This window comes from Arvicola amphibius, chromosome 8 (genome assembly GCF_903992535.2).
Source record: "Arvicola amphibius chromosome 8, mArvAmp1.2, whole genome shotgun sequence".
NCBI classification, from domain to species: Eukaryota; Metazoa; Chordata; class Mammalia; order Rodentia; family Cricetidae; genus Arvicola; species Arvicola amphibius.
The window spans coordinates 1,731,640-1,747,688 of NC_052054.1; the positions used below are offsets into that span (position 1 = coordinate 1,731,640).

The 16,049-nt window shown below is 43.8% G+C and overlaps 1 protein-coding gene across 3 annotated transcripts in view; it reads right to left on the reverse strand.

Annotated features, from left to right (window-relative positions):
- Fam120b (family with sequence similarity 120B) overlaps positions 1 to 7,681 on the reverse strand; it is a 49,569-nt gene extending 41,888 nt beyond the window's left edge. Inside the window, exons 1-2 of one of the 3 annotated variants that reach the window (XM_038339078.1) lie at positions 7,554 to 7,681; positions 1,776 to 3,222 (exon numbers count right to left, since the gene is read on the reverse strand). In XM_038339078.1, the coding sequence (XP_038195006.1) occupies positions 1,776 to 3,206 (1,431 nt within the window). In that variant the 5' untranslated portion in view covers positions 3,207 to 3,222; positions 7,554 to 7,681. Of the gene's footprint in view, positions 1 to 1,775; positions 3,223 to 7,263 lie in introns of all 3 variants that reach the window. The other 2 variants (XM_038339076.1, XM_038339077.1) reach the window with 2 other exon arrangements.
- Between the last annotated feature and the right edge of the window lie 8,368 nt (positions 7,682 to 16,049).

The following is a 16,049-nucleotide window of genomic DNA, read 5'->3' on the forward strand; positions in this document are numbered from 1 at the left end:
CCATCACATATTATTTAAAAATATACAGTACTACTTCACTAGGTACTGAAATCAAGCACTAAGTTTTTTCCTAATGAATGAGGTTCCTTGTGTGGTCTAAACCTAGGCTGTCAGACCATCCCACCTGCAGGAACTAGAGGGTTACCCAGGCTGTGAGCTTGGAGGGAGGCAGAAGGGCCCTCACAAACTGACCCTGAGTCACAGAGAACACATACAGGACCCAGACAGTGGCAACGAAAGACAGAGAATGAGCAGGGACAAACTAGACATAAGAGAGCTGAGTGGCTGCAGAATCGGTAACCAAGCCACTGTGACCTCCCTCCGGGACACCTCAAATGGCACACGAGACCAGAAAGAGCAGCTAATGGGGTACTATTCACTTCTGTGCTCCTGGACCTCCTGACTACACTTCATCTCCAAGTGGCCAGCAAAGATGGATGTGAACGTGAGCTTGGGGTCAGATCCAGAGGCTCCATCCTGGCCTCAGTACCGGATGTCATGGGCCTTGGGCACCTCTGCCCTCAGGTCAGAAGGGAGCCAAGAGCCTCCACCTCCACAGACCTGTGTGAATATGAGCACTGCTTTCAACAAACAAGAACCCTTATAGACTGAGAAATCTGAGGCTTTATTTCTTCACACAGCATGACAAATGAACTACAAAGGGCAAAAGTCTGCTCGGGGGGATTTCTTGACAATTAAGATAGCAATTTCCACAAGCGGTAGCTGGAACTAGGAAAAGGAAGCTGGAAGAAGTGGATCCTGCACACACTGAAAACTCATTTAACAGATATAACAAGACTGAGAAGGACTGGTTATGAAAAGTGAGAAAGCCAAACATGGTGGTGAGTGACTTTAATCCTAGAGCCTGGAAGACAGAGGCAGGTGGATTTCTGTGAGTTCAAAGGCAGCCTGGTCTACACAGTTCCAGGACAGCCAGGGCTATCCAGTGGGACCCTGTCTCAAAAGTGAGACAGGATTCCTAGGTCTGGAGCTTGGACGGTGGTAATGCAATGTAGTACTCAAAGCTGTGGATAAAATTATCCTTGGTTCTGAGCTTGCAATCTGTGGACATTCTTGTGGGCATCTACCTTATTAGTACAATCAAGGTAACAGGACTGGAGATGTAACTCAAGGGTGAGCACAAGCTTAGGAAGAGTGAAGCCATGATGGTGGGGCTGGGGATGACATCATGAGATAAACCCTGTGCCTAGCACGAACCTTGCATAGATTGAACAGTGACTGTCCACCAAAAAGAACTCTCCAAAGCCTACAGAATGTTAGCCTGGAATCAGCCCAGACTCCTGGCATTTAACTACTTTTACTGTATGATCACACTCTACCTTTTCCAAGTTTCCCTCTCCCCAAGCCCTAGGCTCTTGCCTGGACAGTTTACCAGCATAACTCAAAGTGACACTTATTTAATCACTACATCTGTAGGGTTCTCACAACCCCACATTTGATTTATTCAAAGCAAATGTCGTCTTCCTGAAGGCCTGACTCCACTGGGAAACCTCTTTATACCTTAACCCACAGCATTCCTTCCTTAGAATTCCAACAGCTCTTCCCTAGCAGATTTAAGAGACAATCTCAAGCGTACTTACACTATGACTTCATGTATATAGTGACATCCTCCTAACTAGACTCAAGGTTTCTCGTCTGGATCTTCCTACAGTCCTCTGCAGATAATCAATAAACTCTCAGGAGCAAGCCCATTGGTAGGCAAACTTTCAAACAGGGACACTGCAACTGAAGGTGGGGGAAGCCCGTCCACGTACCTTTAAGATTTCGGAGTCAGAATCCATGGTCACTTGTTTTATTTCAGGCTCCATATCCCTGTCATCTTCTTGTTTAGCTTCAGGGTGTGTACACACGAGTACTTCTGAATTAAATTCAGGCCCTGTTTCTAAAGGTAATTTTTGCTTGACCTCTGGGTATGTATATATGGAAACTTCTTGCTTGGATTCAGGATCTGTACACACGGGAACTTCTTGTTTGGATTCAGGATCTGTGCACATGGAAGCTTCTTGGTTGGATTCGGGATCTGCACACATGGAAGCTTCTTGGTTGGATTCGGGATCTGCACACATGGAAGCTTCTTGGTTGGATTCAGGATCTGGGCACATGGGAACTTCTTGCATGGACTCAGGATTAGTATGCACGGGAACTTCTTGTTTGGATTCAGGATCTAAACACATAGGAACTTCTTGCTTAGATTCAGGGTTCACCACTTGCTTGTCTGTTATCATGCCTTTGGGTTTTAGAACTAACCATGGAGATTTTTGCCCTGGCAAGAGATACGCTGCGATCCCCTTATAAAAAAGAGCTTTGTTTGGCCCCAAGGGTAACATGTCTTCTATCTTTTTCTCGCCCTGACACAAGTGAAGAACTCTGGAGATATAGTCTGAGACAGCTAGGATAATATTTCCCTTCTTGCCAGCATTCTCTGTCACAGAAGCATAGGAGGACAGGCACTTGTACCGGAAGCTTTCGAACATGCTCTCCGGGGTGATGTCGTTGCCGAGCAGACAGGCTAGCAGAGGGAGGTCTGACACACGGAGGCCGAGACTCTCACAGAGTTTCTCACGGCACAGCATGATGGTTTCCAGAGTCTCCAGGCAGAGATCGCCAATTGAAAAGTAGGGGCAAGTGTCATAAATTAAGTAATCGGTGTCTTCCCCGAGGATCCCAAGACAGTTGTGCTGGAGACCATAAGAAGCCACCTCATAGTCTGCCTCCTGTAACGAACAGAAAGTTTCCTGGCCCAGTGTCTTCAGAGCAAACCGTGTAAATATGGCCAGCCCGGAGGGAATGAAGAACATGTTTCTGCCTGGTTGCTCTCGTTTTGACTTGATATAGTGGAAAATCTTGGATATCTCCCTATTGTTCTTAAGTCTTCTCTTTACCCATTCATCTCTCTTACCCGGCTCCACCATGCCATCGAAGAAGAATATCAACTTGATGCCGGCAGATGTGAAGGCTGCGACAAAATCTCTCAAAGCCGAAAAGTATTCTCGCCACTGACCACCACAGATCCAAGACTCCGGTGTGTACCAGTATCGGAGGCAGCACATGGCATCCACCACGATGGTAGGGGTACACCCAGGGTACTTGGTTCGGTGGCGCTCTGCCATCTCTTGGATATTTACTACCGTACATATATGTGGGCAGGTACTTCCCACAAAACCCTGCAAACCTCTCACCCCCATAATTGGTTTTATGAATCTGAAAAAAAAAAAGAAAAAGAAATCCATAATTAGTAACTATGACATTATTTATAGACATGTGACACTCATCAAAGCAGACACAGACAATATTTAATCGTCTAAAAGAAACAAAGGGAGTTTCTAATTGTAATGTTGTTTCTGGTTTTGTTGTTTGTTTGTTTTGGGGGGTTAGTTCCATATGTGACCTAGCCTACTTTCCAGGAGTCATAAGACATAAAGGCACTAAATAAAAGTAAAATTATTACTCAAGGTTTTCTGAAGGATTGGCTTAAGGGGCTGAGCTCCCTTCTAGTTGACCAGGCATGTGGTGGGTCTGTGATCTCACAGTGTGTCTGATGGAGGCAGACGAGAAGGAGGCATGCCCTGAGGATATACTTCGGAAATTTCAGGTACGGATACTACTATCACTATGATGGTATACACATTTAACACAAATGTTAAAACATTTCAAACTATGCAGGTATACCTGTCAAGTACCCTCAATAACGGCGTTAAAAGAAGCTGCATAAAAAGGTACAATGCTAAACAGTTGCATCATTTGAGATAATGAATATGAAAGAAATGAAATATAGATACAATGTAGTTTAAGGGTCAGAACTCAAAATCTAAGAAAGTACCACCAGAGTAAGATGTACTTATACATGTCTTTATATATAAATGAAAGACATTCATCAAGAGTAGAAAAAATTCCACAAAAAATCTTGGATCTTAATATATTTTTCCTATTTTTTGTTTAAACATGGCATCAAGCCACTAAGTCCTTTGATAAAATATTAACAACAACAAATCCTTAATATACAAAAAGCAACACAGAATAATGCCTCTTGAAGATCTAGGACAGAGAGACGATCTCATCTTAGTGCACTCACCAGCCAGCCAGAGTTGGGCATTCTCACACACACACACACACACACACATGCACACACACATGCATACACACGCACACACATGCATGCACACACATGCACACGCACGTCAAGGATCTATCCTCACACTGTAATGACAGCATCTGAGCTACAGCAGTAGGTCTACTGAACCCGGTGACACGATTATCTCAACTATCAGGGTATCTCTTCGACCCCTGCGTCTGGTCCCACATTCAGGAAGGTTGTACTTCCTGTTGTTGTTGCCATGTTGGTGTAGTTCTGGGTCTCACCTACGTAGGTAGACGTCCTGCCACTGAATTACATCTCAACCCCTGACAACTTACATTCATTTCTGGAAAAGGGTGGTTTTTGCCTTAATATTATCCAGCACAGTATGAAGAAGATAAGGTTTTGTGAAAGGAATATATGCAGACAACAGTCAGAAGAGAAAGATAGCAGCACACAGACACACTTCGCAAACCCTAGACCATTGGTCTACACCTAGCTCTGGAGGAGAAGGCCTCTCACAGCTTACTGGGGATGAACAGACAGATCTAAATCTTACCCATTCAGAGACCACATTTCTGTGTAGTGAGAAAATGCCCCTTCTCACCTGCTCTTCACTGGGAGCTAGGACCCAAGAGACTCATCCATTAAGACACAAGTAACAGCCACACGGTCCATAGCCAGCTACTACAGAAGCCTTCAGCATCACTCATAACACAGCAAACAACACACGTGAAGACAGAGTGAGAGGAACAACACGAATCCTCCATCCTTTTCTGGACTGACGTCCACTGCCAGTAAGAGGGAGTTTTGTTGTTCCTTGTTTGTTTCGAGTGTTTTCTACTAAAGCAGCTAAGACAACAACGAATTCCTTGAAATATTATCCTTATTTTCCAGGACGCTGGGGTCAGTACACTGCTTTGGTTCTATTCACATGTTTCTGCTCCTTCCTTAGCCTATGACGGAAAGCCTGCTGTTTAACAGGGCAGGTACCGCTTCACCCCTTCCTAGTTTTCCCACCGGGCGTTTCTCACACTGTGTGTCACAAACTACCTGGGGAAAGTGACCCCCCCCCTCACACACACAGATATACACATACACAGATACATACACATACCTAGACATACACACATACATACACATATACATACATATACACACATACATAGATACACACATACATACACATACACCCACACATACAAACATATACACACATACACAGATATATACATATATACACATACATAGACATATACACATGCATACACATGCACAGATATACATACACATACAACACATACACACATATATACACACATACATACACACATACATACACATACACACATCAACACAGACGCACACACTTAGAAAAAGGAATGGGGACCTATGGCATTAGAATACATCTTTTGACATTTAAAGGTTCGTCAACTGCTAAATATTCGTAGAACCCAATTCCTTCCTGAAAGGAAGAGGGAAGACTCGGGAAGCTCCCCAGTCTTACAACATCCACAAGGACCTGTCCCAAAGTTACGAAAGCAGTTACTGCTCAGGGGAAGATACTGTCCAAACAGCCCAGGTGCCTACAATTGTGGAACGAGTTTCACGGACGCAGTTTTCCTGAGTCATTACTCGTGCTGGAGTGGGCTGGCTTTTGGTTACAGAGCTGCCTTTGGTCACCCATGTTTCTGTAAGGAACCTCAACAGGCATTTGTTTACACTTTTTCAGAAAGTGTCTCACACACAACACACAGATTGTACATTTTAATATAAAGCATAAGGAAAAAAGACAGCAATGGATATTGTTTAAATTATTATTGTTTTTCCTTATTGTTAAGACCATGCGAGGAGGATCTTAGTTTCCTAAAGAAGTTATTACAGGATGACTGGATAAAAAAAGTGTACAAATAAACGGGGGAAATTTTACAGCTATATAATGGGAAAGTGTTCTCAGGTACATAAGCGGTAAATAAATGTGGAGACGAGGACAGCTCACTCCTACTCTTACTAGACAGAAGGACCATGGCTCAAAATACAGTCTGAGACGGTCTGAGAATCACTACCAATAGGGAGAGCCTTTTGAGACAATGACATCACCGTCTGTCACATCACAACAGACTCCATAACGTCTCCCATATGTTAGGACCAATGCCTATCTGAAAAAAATAAATTAATCAAACCAAGGGCAGGTGTATAAAGTAAGCTGAAGAACCCATTCACAGTTTACAGATTCCCATAATAGCTGAAGAGAGAAAAGTAGAGAAATAATGTCTAATAAAATGAAAAATATTTATACTTGACATTAAGTTCTATAACAACAGCTGATAGCATTATGTGGAATATATTCTTTTTACCAAGGTAGGGTCAACTGAGAAATTAAATTAATCTGATACCTGCAATACAGAAGTTACAATGTTCTACCCAATGACCAACCCCTACCTTCAAAAAATCAAGCACTGCTTTGAAGGCAGAGGAAATGGGGAGGGAAAGAAAAGGACAAGAATGTTTGCAAAGCAGCAAGAAAAGGCAAATTCCAAGTTGTAAGGGGTCTATGATATATAGTTTGAAGACACTTTTTTTTAAAAGAATGTCAATTATGAACAGAGAGTTATTGCGTTCCCAGTGCCATGAAAGCTGCCCATGTAAGCAAAGAGATCCCAAAACCTGAATTCGTGAACTTTTCATTATCAGGTCTATAAATATTCCCAGATTTCATTTTGGAGAGAGATAGACTCTCTGAAAGATGAAAACAAATGACCTCAAATGTTATCCATGTATGCTTTCTCGAGCCAAAGATGTTCACAGATACCAACGTTTGGAAGATTGGCTGAACAAAATTATTTTTTTTTCTTTTAAACTGGGAAGATGGCAAGAAAAAATATGCATCTGTTGGTGGTGCCTTTCAAAAAACGGCTAAGGAAAGGGTAGCCAGGGCTCCCACACTATACTAACGTCAATCAAGGTCAGGGATTACCCACTAATGGATGGGAGATGGGGAAAACAGTGAGAGGCTTCTTGAAGGACGTTGCCGTGGGTAACAGGTCTGAGAGCTCATCTAGAAAAAGCCTAAACCTAAAGGATGACCCCCTCCCTAGAGGAACGCAACACAGCTGAGGCCCAGCCCCTTCGCCTCGCCATCACCTCGCACCCCACAGCTCCCCTACCGCGGGTTTGCAGGTACCAGCTCCTCCTTCCCCCGAACCTGAGACTCTGCCTCGCTGGTCCTCGGCGATCGGCGCTGGGTTCGGGAAGAGCTGCCTCCCCGCTCCACCTGCAGGAGGGCGGCTGCCTGGCCCCTCCTCCCAGACCGCACCAGCCGGGGTTGCAGGAGCAGACAGGGCCGAGCAGTCAGGGCGAAGGGCGCGGAGGGGCGTGGACTGGATGCAGGGAGGAGTCCCGGGCTGGGGAGGTGCGACAGCCGAGACCGAGGGCCGAGTCCCCCAGCACGGCCTACCTAGTGGATCACTGCAGTAGCTGCAGACGCGTCAACGAAATTCCAGATCCGCAGTCTCCTGCAAGCTCACTTCCGCTTCCGCAATATGCACTTCCGCCCGCAGATGTGCCTTGCTGGACGTGGTGAAGCTTAAGCTTACGTAACCGGGAGTAGAGGGACGGTGGGGCGAAAGGGATGTAGTACGCAGGCGCCAGAGCGGGCCGCGAGGTGGGTGGTGCGGGGTGGTGGGTGGGGTGGGGGAGATGGAAGCGTCAACCCGTTACCCGGCAACCGGGGACTAGCCACGGAGGCCCGCCCACCCCTGGGTGTCCCAAAGACTGCATCTTGAGGATCCAGCGGTTGCCAGCATTAGCACCTTTACCCTGCTCCCGCAGTGCATGCAGACAGGCCGCGGAGAATACTGTCTAGACCAACTTGTATCCCTTCCAAGAGTAGGAGGCTGTGAGGATACTGGTCTGGTCTTGAATTTTCCTGGGAATACCAGTACTGAAGGATGGTGCAGCTTGGACACCCGAGCGCCGAGGGCAGAGTGGTCCCAGGCAATGATGCCCGTCACTTTATTGGGTAGAGTTTAGGGTGGCCAGCCTTGTGGTGTGGGCCACCTTCAGGCTGTGTGGAATAGGCAAAATGTGTTCCTTTGTGTCGGTAGCCACCAGTTGAGAACCCTTGGATCTCAAGGTTACAGCTTTGGCTTTAATAGCTGTTGAGTCAACACTCCCAGCTGCTTGTGTGTTGGCTTTATGGTGTCCGGGCTTTCAGCTCATGGGTGCTTCCTCAGCAGCCAGAGATAGCAACTCAGTGATTTTCGGGACTCCAGCAGCAGCTGCAGCTTGCAGTTTTTCCAGTCTCAGCATTCTATCGTGTTTTTACCTTATGCGCGTTCTGTTCTTCTCTATATCATACTTTCCCAACACTTCCGCCCTTCACAGTCTCAGCTCCCCGTGGTCTCTGACAGCCCTCTACCTTCTGCGGGGTGCTGTGCCCTGAGCTAGCAGCTCTGGACTCATCTTTTCATGCAACCAACTCAGCCCACCCTACCCATGATAAAAGACTACAAGTAGACCTTAAAACCACCTGGAGGGCCGGGCTGTGGTGGTGGTGCACGCCTTTAATCCCATACCTCTGGAGGCAGAGGCAGGCGGATCTTTGAGTTTGAAGCCAGCCTGGTCTACAAGAGCTAGTTCCAGGACAGGCTCCAAAGCTACAGAGAAACCCTGTCTTGAAAACAAAACAAAACACCTGGAGTTTGACTGCACAGGGCCAGCTTGCAGTAAAGACATCTCCTGTATACTGTCATGAAGTCTGGAGTAACTGAGTAAGGTCATCTAAGGCTCACATCAAGGTGTCATGTCAAAGCATAGTTTCCTAAGCCAATGCTACAGCAGAGGCTGTGGTTAATTGCAGTGGTTTCTCTGACTGAAATAAAGTCTCTTTGGAGCATCCACAGCTGACATGAAGTCATCTCTGGACATAGTTGCAGTTGCCTTGAGGACAGCCAGAGGGACCTCCAGTGTTGTAATGAGGAGAGCAGGCATGCTTTTAGTCCCGCCCAGCTCTTGCATGGCTAGCTTTACATCCGATATAACAACACACAAATTGTATTCATTTAAACACTGCTTGGCCCAAGAGCTCCAGCCTCTTATTGGCTAACTCTCACATCTTGATTAATCCATTTCTATTAATGTATATCGCCACTTGACTGTGGCTTACAGGCATGAGTCTAACCACCATCTGTCTTGGGTAGGAGAAGCATGGCGTCTGCCTGTCTCTGCTTTCTTCTCCCACAATCCTATTCTGTCTTCCCTGCCTACCTATGTTCTAACCTATCAGGCCAAGCAGTTTTCTTTATTAATTAACCAATGAAAGCAACAAATAGATAGAAGACCCTCCTACATCATTTCCCCTTTTTCTGTTTAAACAAAAAGGAAGACTTTAACTTTAACATAGTAAAATTATATATAACAAAACGGTTATCAAGTAAGAATTACAGTTGCATTATTTATATCTATTTTATCTTTTATCATAACTAAGGAAAACTATAACTATCTATTCTTCAACTCCATCAAAGACTCCAGAAGGATATAATATTACTTAAGGAAACAAGAAATAAACAACTTCCAAACTCTAGAAATGACAGAGACATCTCACTGTGTGGACAGTCACCTAAAGTTCTTTTGTACCGTTGGGGCATCCATCTTCAGCCTACAGGCTCATAGCATCCAGCAGACATTTCCATGAAGCAGGAAATTTCAAAGACACTTCAGTCACTTTCTACTATGTCCTTCAGAATGTCTCGCAGACTCTTTCATGAAACAGGAACCCCAAAGGATTATCTCACCTTTAGGCAAGTTCAGCAGTCCTCTCTCTGTGGGTTCTTTGTATCCAGTTTATGCAACAGTTCAGGCAAGAGCAGTTTCTTGCCCAAATGACTATCAAACTCCATAAGGAGCCTCTTCAATGCCCATCTTCCTCTTGAAGTAGATTGATGCTGCCAGGAGCAAACATGTTTCATTGTCATGAAAAGCCCTAAATTATTAAAACATTAAATGCCATATTCTGTAGTCTTTGAAAGATAAGAAGGATGCCTATTTAACTGAAATATATCTCTATATATCTAGAAAATATAACTGACATGACTTCAAGCTTGATTATTATTGATGATTATCCATTAACAACCTATATTTCGTAATTATACATTACATTTTTAAATGAACTATACAATCACAATACCTTAATCAAGATCAGAAATACATATATGTATAATAAAATTTATACCAATATAAATTATTCATATCTATATCATATCCTCCTTTAAATGTAAAAGAACATTTATAAACAACATTTGGGAATATGGACATAGTTATTTCTCTCCAAACTTCTTCCTGCTGTATAGGGGCACTGTTAATCAGGTCTTTTATGGTATAACCAGTGTGCCAGGTTCATCTCAGTCGGCAGTTGAGTGAAGTAATTTTCTGAAGGTGTTCACAGCAACCTTTCAGGAGGGCGTGGTCTATCATACCATATTGGGATAGAAGCAATCCATAGGGTTTCATCCTCTGTGAAAACAAAAGAAGACCAAAGCATCATATCCTTAGACCCAAATTTGGAAATCATGATACCTTTAGAACATACATGTTGGATCAGCTTAGCAGCCCACATAATAAAATGTCTCTCTGAATTTAGCTCCTTCACAGTCAAAACATTCAAACAAAATACAATATATAGAATCCAAACTCTCTGAATTTTCCATTTTTAGGTGTCTTATTTTTCTTTATTTCTTTTAATCTATAACTGTCTATACTCTGTCTCTTTAAAGACTTTACCCCTTTTTAACACATTAACTTTATTCTCTATATTCTTTTTCTTCTCTCCCCCAAGCCTACGTATGTCTAACACTATGACCCATTTAGAGGCCTTTAATGTCTGAATCTATCCTCTTGCATTGTCTATAATTTTTTTACCATCCAGAAACATTTTTGTTTTGTGCTTTTAAATTGCTAAGCATTTAAGAATCTAAGCTGTGACATTCCTAGGTCAAAAACAGGTATTGTGGGCTTGCCCCGCCCAGTCCAACATGGCGGAGCTGCTCGTGCCTCTGAGCCATGCACATTGCACCACTAGCATGGAGCTGCTTGTGCCTCTGGGCCACAGCAGGCAATGTCCCCCTTTTAGGCACACAGCGAGTCTAGCTGCCATCAAACAAATGCATAGCACTTTTACTCCAAATTCAAAAGCTCTGTCTCCCGCAGGAGCCAGACAGAGATCACAATGGCAGCACAACCCAGAAACTGGCATTTCAAAACCGCCACTTTGTAGTAGATCTGATCCCGCTGCCTACTCAGGCAGGAAGAGCTGAGCCACGGGCATGGTCTCAGCTAATTTATTCCTGACCCCAAGTGGGCACATAAAGTCTCAGCCCAGAAATGCTCCATAGCTGGAGTTTGCACCAGCAGCAGGGCCCAGGAAGCCGCGTTTTAAAATGGCACAGATTTTTTTCTATTGCTTTTGTTGAATCAGAAAATCTCTCTACAGCACGACCTAGCAAACAACAAAAAGCTGTGTTAAACTCTGTTTTTTTTTTCTGCATTTAAAATTAAGCTCTCTCAGGTTTTTTAAGTGGATTTAATTGGCCATGTTGGGCCGCCAATCGCTGTAATGAGACGAGCAGGCCTGCTTTTAGTCCCGCCCGGCTCCCACACGGCTAGCTTTACACCCAAAATAACAACACAAAAATTGTATTCATTTAAACACTGCCTGGCCCATTAGCTCCAGCCTCTTATTGGCTAACTCTCACATCTTGATTAACCCATTTCTATTAATGTATATTGCCACTTGACTAGCTTACAGGCATGAGTCTAACCACCATCTGTCTTGGGTAGGAGAAGCATGGCGTCTGCCTGTCTCTGCTTTCTTTCTCCCACAATCCTGTTCTGTCTTCCCTGCCTACCTATGTTCTGACCTATCAGGCCAAGCAGTTTTCTTTATTAATTAACCAATGAAAGCAACAGATAGATAGAAGACCCTCCTACATCATTAGCAACTGCTTGGTTTATAGTTCCTGCTTGATTGACAACTCGCAAGTCTCCAGAAATTGTGAGACCCAAGTTGCAATTGCCACCACCCTCACAGTCCTTCAGGAGTGGCAACAATATCATTCACAGTTGTAGCAGACTTGGGAATAGTGGATATAGTACAATGAGAGACAGTCCCAATTCAGCCTCGATCTCTCAATCTTGGATTAGTTTCTCAGTATCTTAGCTAATTTTCTACGGCTTCGATAAACTTCCTGGTGTGGAAGTGTGGCATCAGGGCAGCTGAGTTCACATCTCCAACCCCATGCAGGAAGCAGAAGAAGTGAAGAGAAAAATAGTTCAGGTTTTAAAACTCAAAGTCCATCACCCTCCCAGTGACATAAAGTCACATCTTCCAAACCTACCCAAACTGTTACCAACCAAGGACCGATTATTCAATATTTGAGCCTGTGGGGGACATTCTCATTCAAACCACTATACTCAGTCTCTCAGACAATTTCTACTATGGCCTGATGGCACTTGTCAGTCTAGAAACCAAACTATCCAGCATGTTTTGGTTGGATTTTTGCCAGCCTGACACAAGCTAGAGTTATCTGGAAAGATAAACCTCAACTGAGAAAATACTTCCATCAGATTGCCTGTAGGCAACTCTGTAGGGTATTTTCTTGATCAATGATTCCGTGTGGGAGGGCCCAGCCTACTGGGGACAGTGTCATCATTGGCAGAGTGTCCTAAGTTGTATAATAAAGCAATCTGAACAAGCCACAGAAAGCAAGCCTGTAAGCAGCATTCTTCCGTGGCTTCTGATTCAGTTCTTCCCTTGACTTCCTTCAATGGACAGTGACCCAGGATATATACGCTAAATAAATATATGACTTCCCTCTCCAAGTTGCTTTTGGTCATGGTGTTTTATCATAGTAATGGAAATACTAACTAAGATAGAAATTGGTACAAGGTTCATGGGATATTGCTGTGACAGACCTGGCCACGTTTGATGAATGATCGTGGAAAGACTTTGGGACTTTGGACTAGAAGAGCCATTGAGTGTTCAGAGCTTACTGAGATGTTGTGGGAACATAGAAGATAATACTGAGAACGATGCAGATAATGAAACTCTGGCTTTTGAAGTTCGGAGGGAAGTTTGAGAGTCTTTTAAAGGCACTATCAGGGCCATTCCATATTTTGAATTAAGAATCTAGGAGCTAGAGAAGAGCACTTGTTACTATTTAAAAAAAAGGGACCTACGTTTGATCCCTGGTACCCACAGGGCAGCTCACAACCATCTATAATTCTAGTCCCAGGAGATCTGCTGTCCTCTTCTGACTTTCTAGAGCATCAGGGAAGCACATATAGTCCAGCATCACTGAGGCAACATCATCTGGGAAGTGTCCATCAGTGTCAGCACCCAGAAGCTGTGGTCCAGCTATAGCCAGGTCTGTACCTTGTACTGGCAGCTAAATTTGGTTGTGTGTAAGTGTCTTCCGGGTGGTAATGGTTTTGAAACCATGAAGGAGTTATGGGAAACAGCTGAGGCTTAGCACTGTGAGAGTCCAGGAGAGGACACAGATGAAAGTTGGTCCAGTTCCAGCAGAGACCCCAGTTTTGGAGATGTCAGTACCATAGGCCTTCAAGGACACCAGCAGATGCAGAACGTAGCCAGCCTGCGCCTGTGACATGTGCTATGTGTGCTGTGGATGCCACAGCCAGAGAGTCCTTTAGGGCCCAGAAGATCATGAGTCCCAGCTCATGAGCGCTCTTGGACTTCAGTTTCACTTTGATTTGAATGTAACTGTGCCCTGGTTTTCCCTCTTGGAGTAAGAAAATATTTAACCTGTTTTGATTTCATAGGAGCCACAGTTGAGAGACTTTGGACTTTTAAAAGAGACATTGTGTTTTTAAAGAGAATTTGGACTTTTAAAGGGTTGAAAAATTTAAATTCATGGGACTTTTTATTTATGTTTTATATTGTGGTGTAGATATTAACACAAGATCTTGGGGATAAACAAAGGAAGGGAAGTACTATGGTTTATTAGTAATAGTAAAGTATTTGTGTGTCAGGGTCATAAGAGATCAATTTTCCTGTTTTTTTTTTTTATCAGCTTGACACAAAGTAGTGTTATCTGGGAAGAGAAACCTCAATTAAGAAAACACTTCCATCAGATTCCCTTTAGGCAAGTCTGTAGAACATTTTCTTGCTTAATGACTCATGCAGAAAAGAGCATAGCCCTCTGGGGCAGTGCCACCCCTGGGTAGGGAGTCCTGATTTGTATAATAAAACAGAGTAAGCATGCTATGGAAAACAAGCCAGTTTCTCCATGGCTTCTGATTGAGTTCCTGCTTTTAGTTCCTGCCCTGCTTTTCCTCAGTGATGGAGGGTAACCTGTGTTATAAGATGCAATACACCCTTCCCTCCCCAAGCTGCTTTTGGTCAGGGCATGGTGTTTTATTGCAGCAACAGAACCCTAACAAAGACACAACACCCAGCAGAAGAAACTATCAAAGGGTGCTTTTCACAAAGACTTAACATGCAGTTAGCACTTTCCTTCAGTGACGATTTCCTTAAATTATTAACTTCCATCCTGCAAAAAGTTTAAGGATTGAGTCTTGATGGCCCTCAATGGGGCCGTGCACACTCAGGGCACTCTTGGACTTGTAGCAAGAAGCCATAGCACATGCTTCTCCTTCTTGATTACAATACCGCAATAGATTTCATTCATTTCTTTAGTTTTCATTCCGTGTTCTCTGCAATCAAGAGAACACTTCTTTAGCCACTTGTAAGACAGATGGCCTTGAGATCAACATAATCTTTTAATATAAGCTCCTGAAAAATCCAATTATTAATAGACCAAATTGATTAAGGTGCATTCCAGTTGGGACTTTCTGGTTTCTAGTGAACTAATGAAACTTCATTCAAGGAAGTAAACTAATTTCCTTTCTTCAGGATCTTTGGTAGAGCACTTGATGGAGCACTGTGGAACAATGGTTTTACCCTGTAAAGATTTGTTTCTTGTACTTGTTTAATAAAATGCTGATTGGCCAGTAGCCAGGCAGGAAGTATAGGTGGGACAACCAGGCAGGAAGTAGAGGCAGGGTAATGAAAACAGGGGAATTTTGGGAAGAGAAAGAGTCAGTCTGCTGTCCTGACCCAGACACATAGAAAGTGAGACACAGAGCAAGCAAGATGTGACTGCTTCGCTGAAAACGGTACCAAGCCATGTGGCTAACACAGACAAGAATTATGGGCTAATATAAGTTATAAGAGTTAATAAGAAACCTGAGCTACTGGGCCAGTCAGTTTATAATTAATGTAGGCCTCTGTGTGTTTATTTGGGATTCAATGGATGTGGGACCTGGTGGGGCAGAAATCTCTGTTAACAATGGAGCACTCAAAATACATAAGTAAGTTGAAGTTGAAGTTAGACTATGGATATGTTAAAGGGTTGGAAAGATGTCTTTCTGATAATCAGGGCAGTCATTTCCTATTGAATTTTCCTTCTAAGTAAAATCAACACATAGTACCCAGAACCTGCTGGTTGAGAATGGTGGGTTCCATAAAAAATATGTGAAATGACTTCTAGACTTATGGAGTTATCATGTTTGAAGACCCGAATGAACACTTGAATGCCGGTGAAACACACAGTAAGTTTTAAAGTGTTTTTGTTGAAAATAGTTCAGACTTCAAAATCTATGATGCTATTTGAAGTGTAGGGTGTTATGGTTTTGGTCCCTGTCCCTTTAAGAGACAAGCCACGCCCATTTCCCCCATGCCTGAGCTTGCTCTCTTTTCCATCTTCCTCTCGGAGAGGCAGCTACGCTTCTGCCTCTCTCCCCACTTCCCTGCTTCCCCTTCTCTGTCTCTCTCTGTCTCTCTGTCTCTCTCTCTGTCTCTGTCTCTGTCCCCCCCCTCTCTCCTCCTTCCCCCTTCATAACTCCCCTGAATAAATATTCAACCTCACCATGTCTC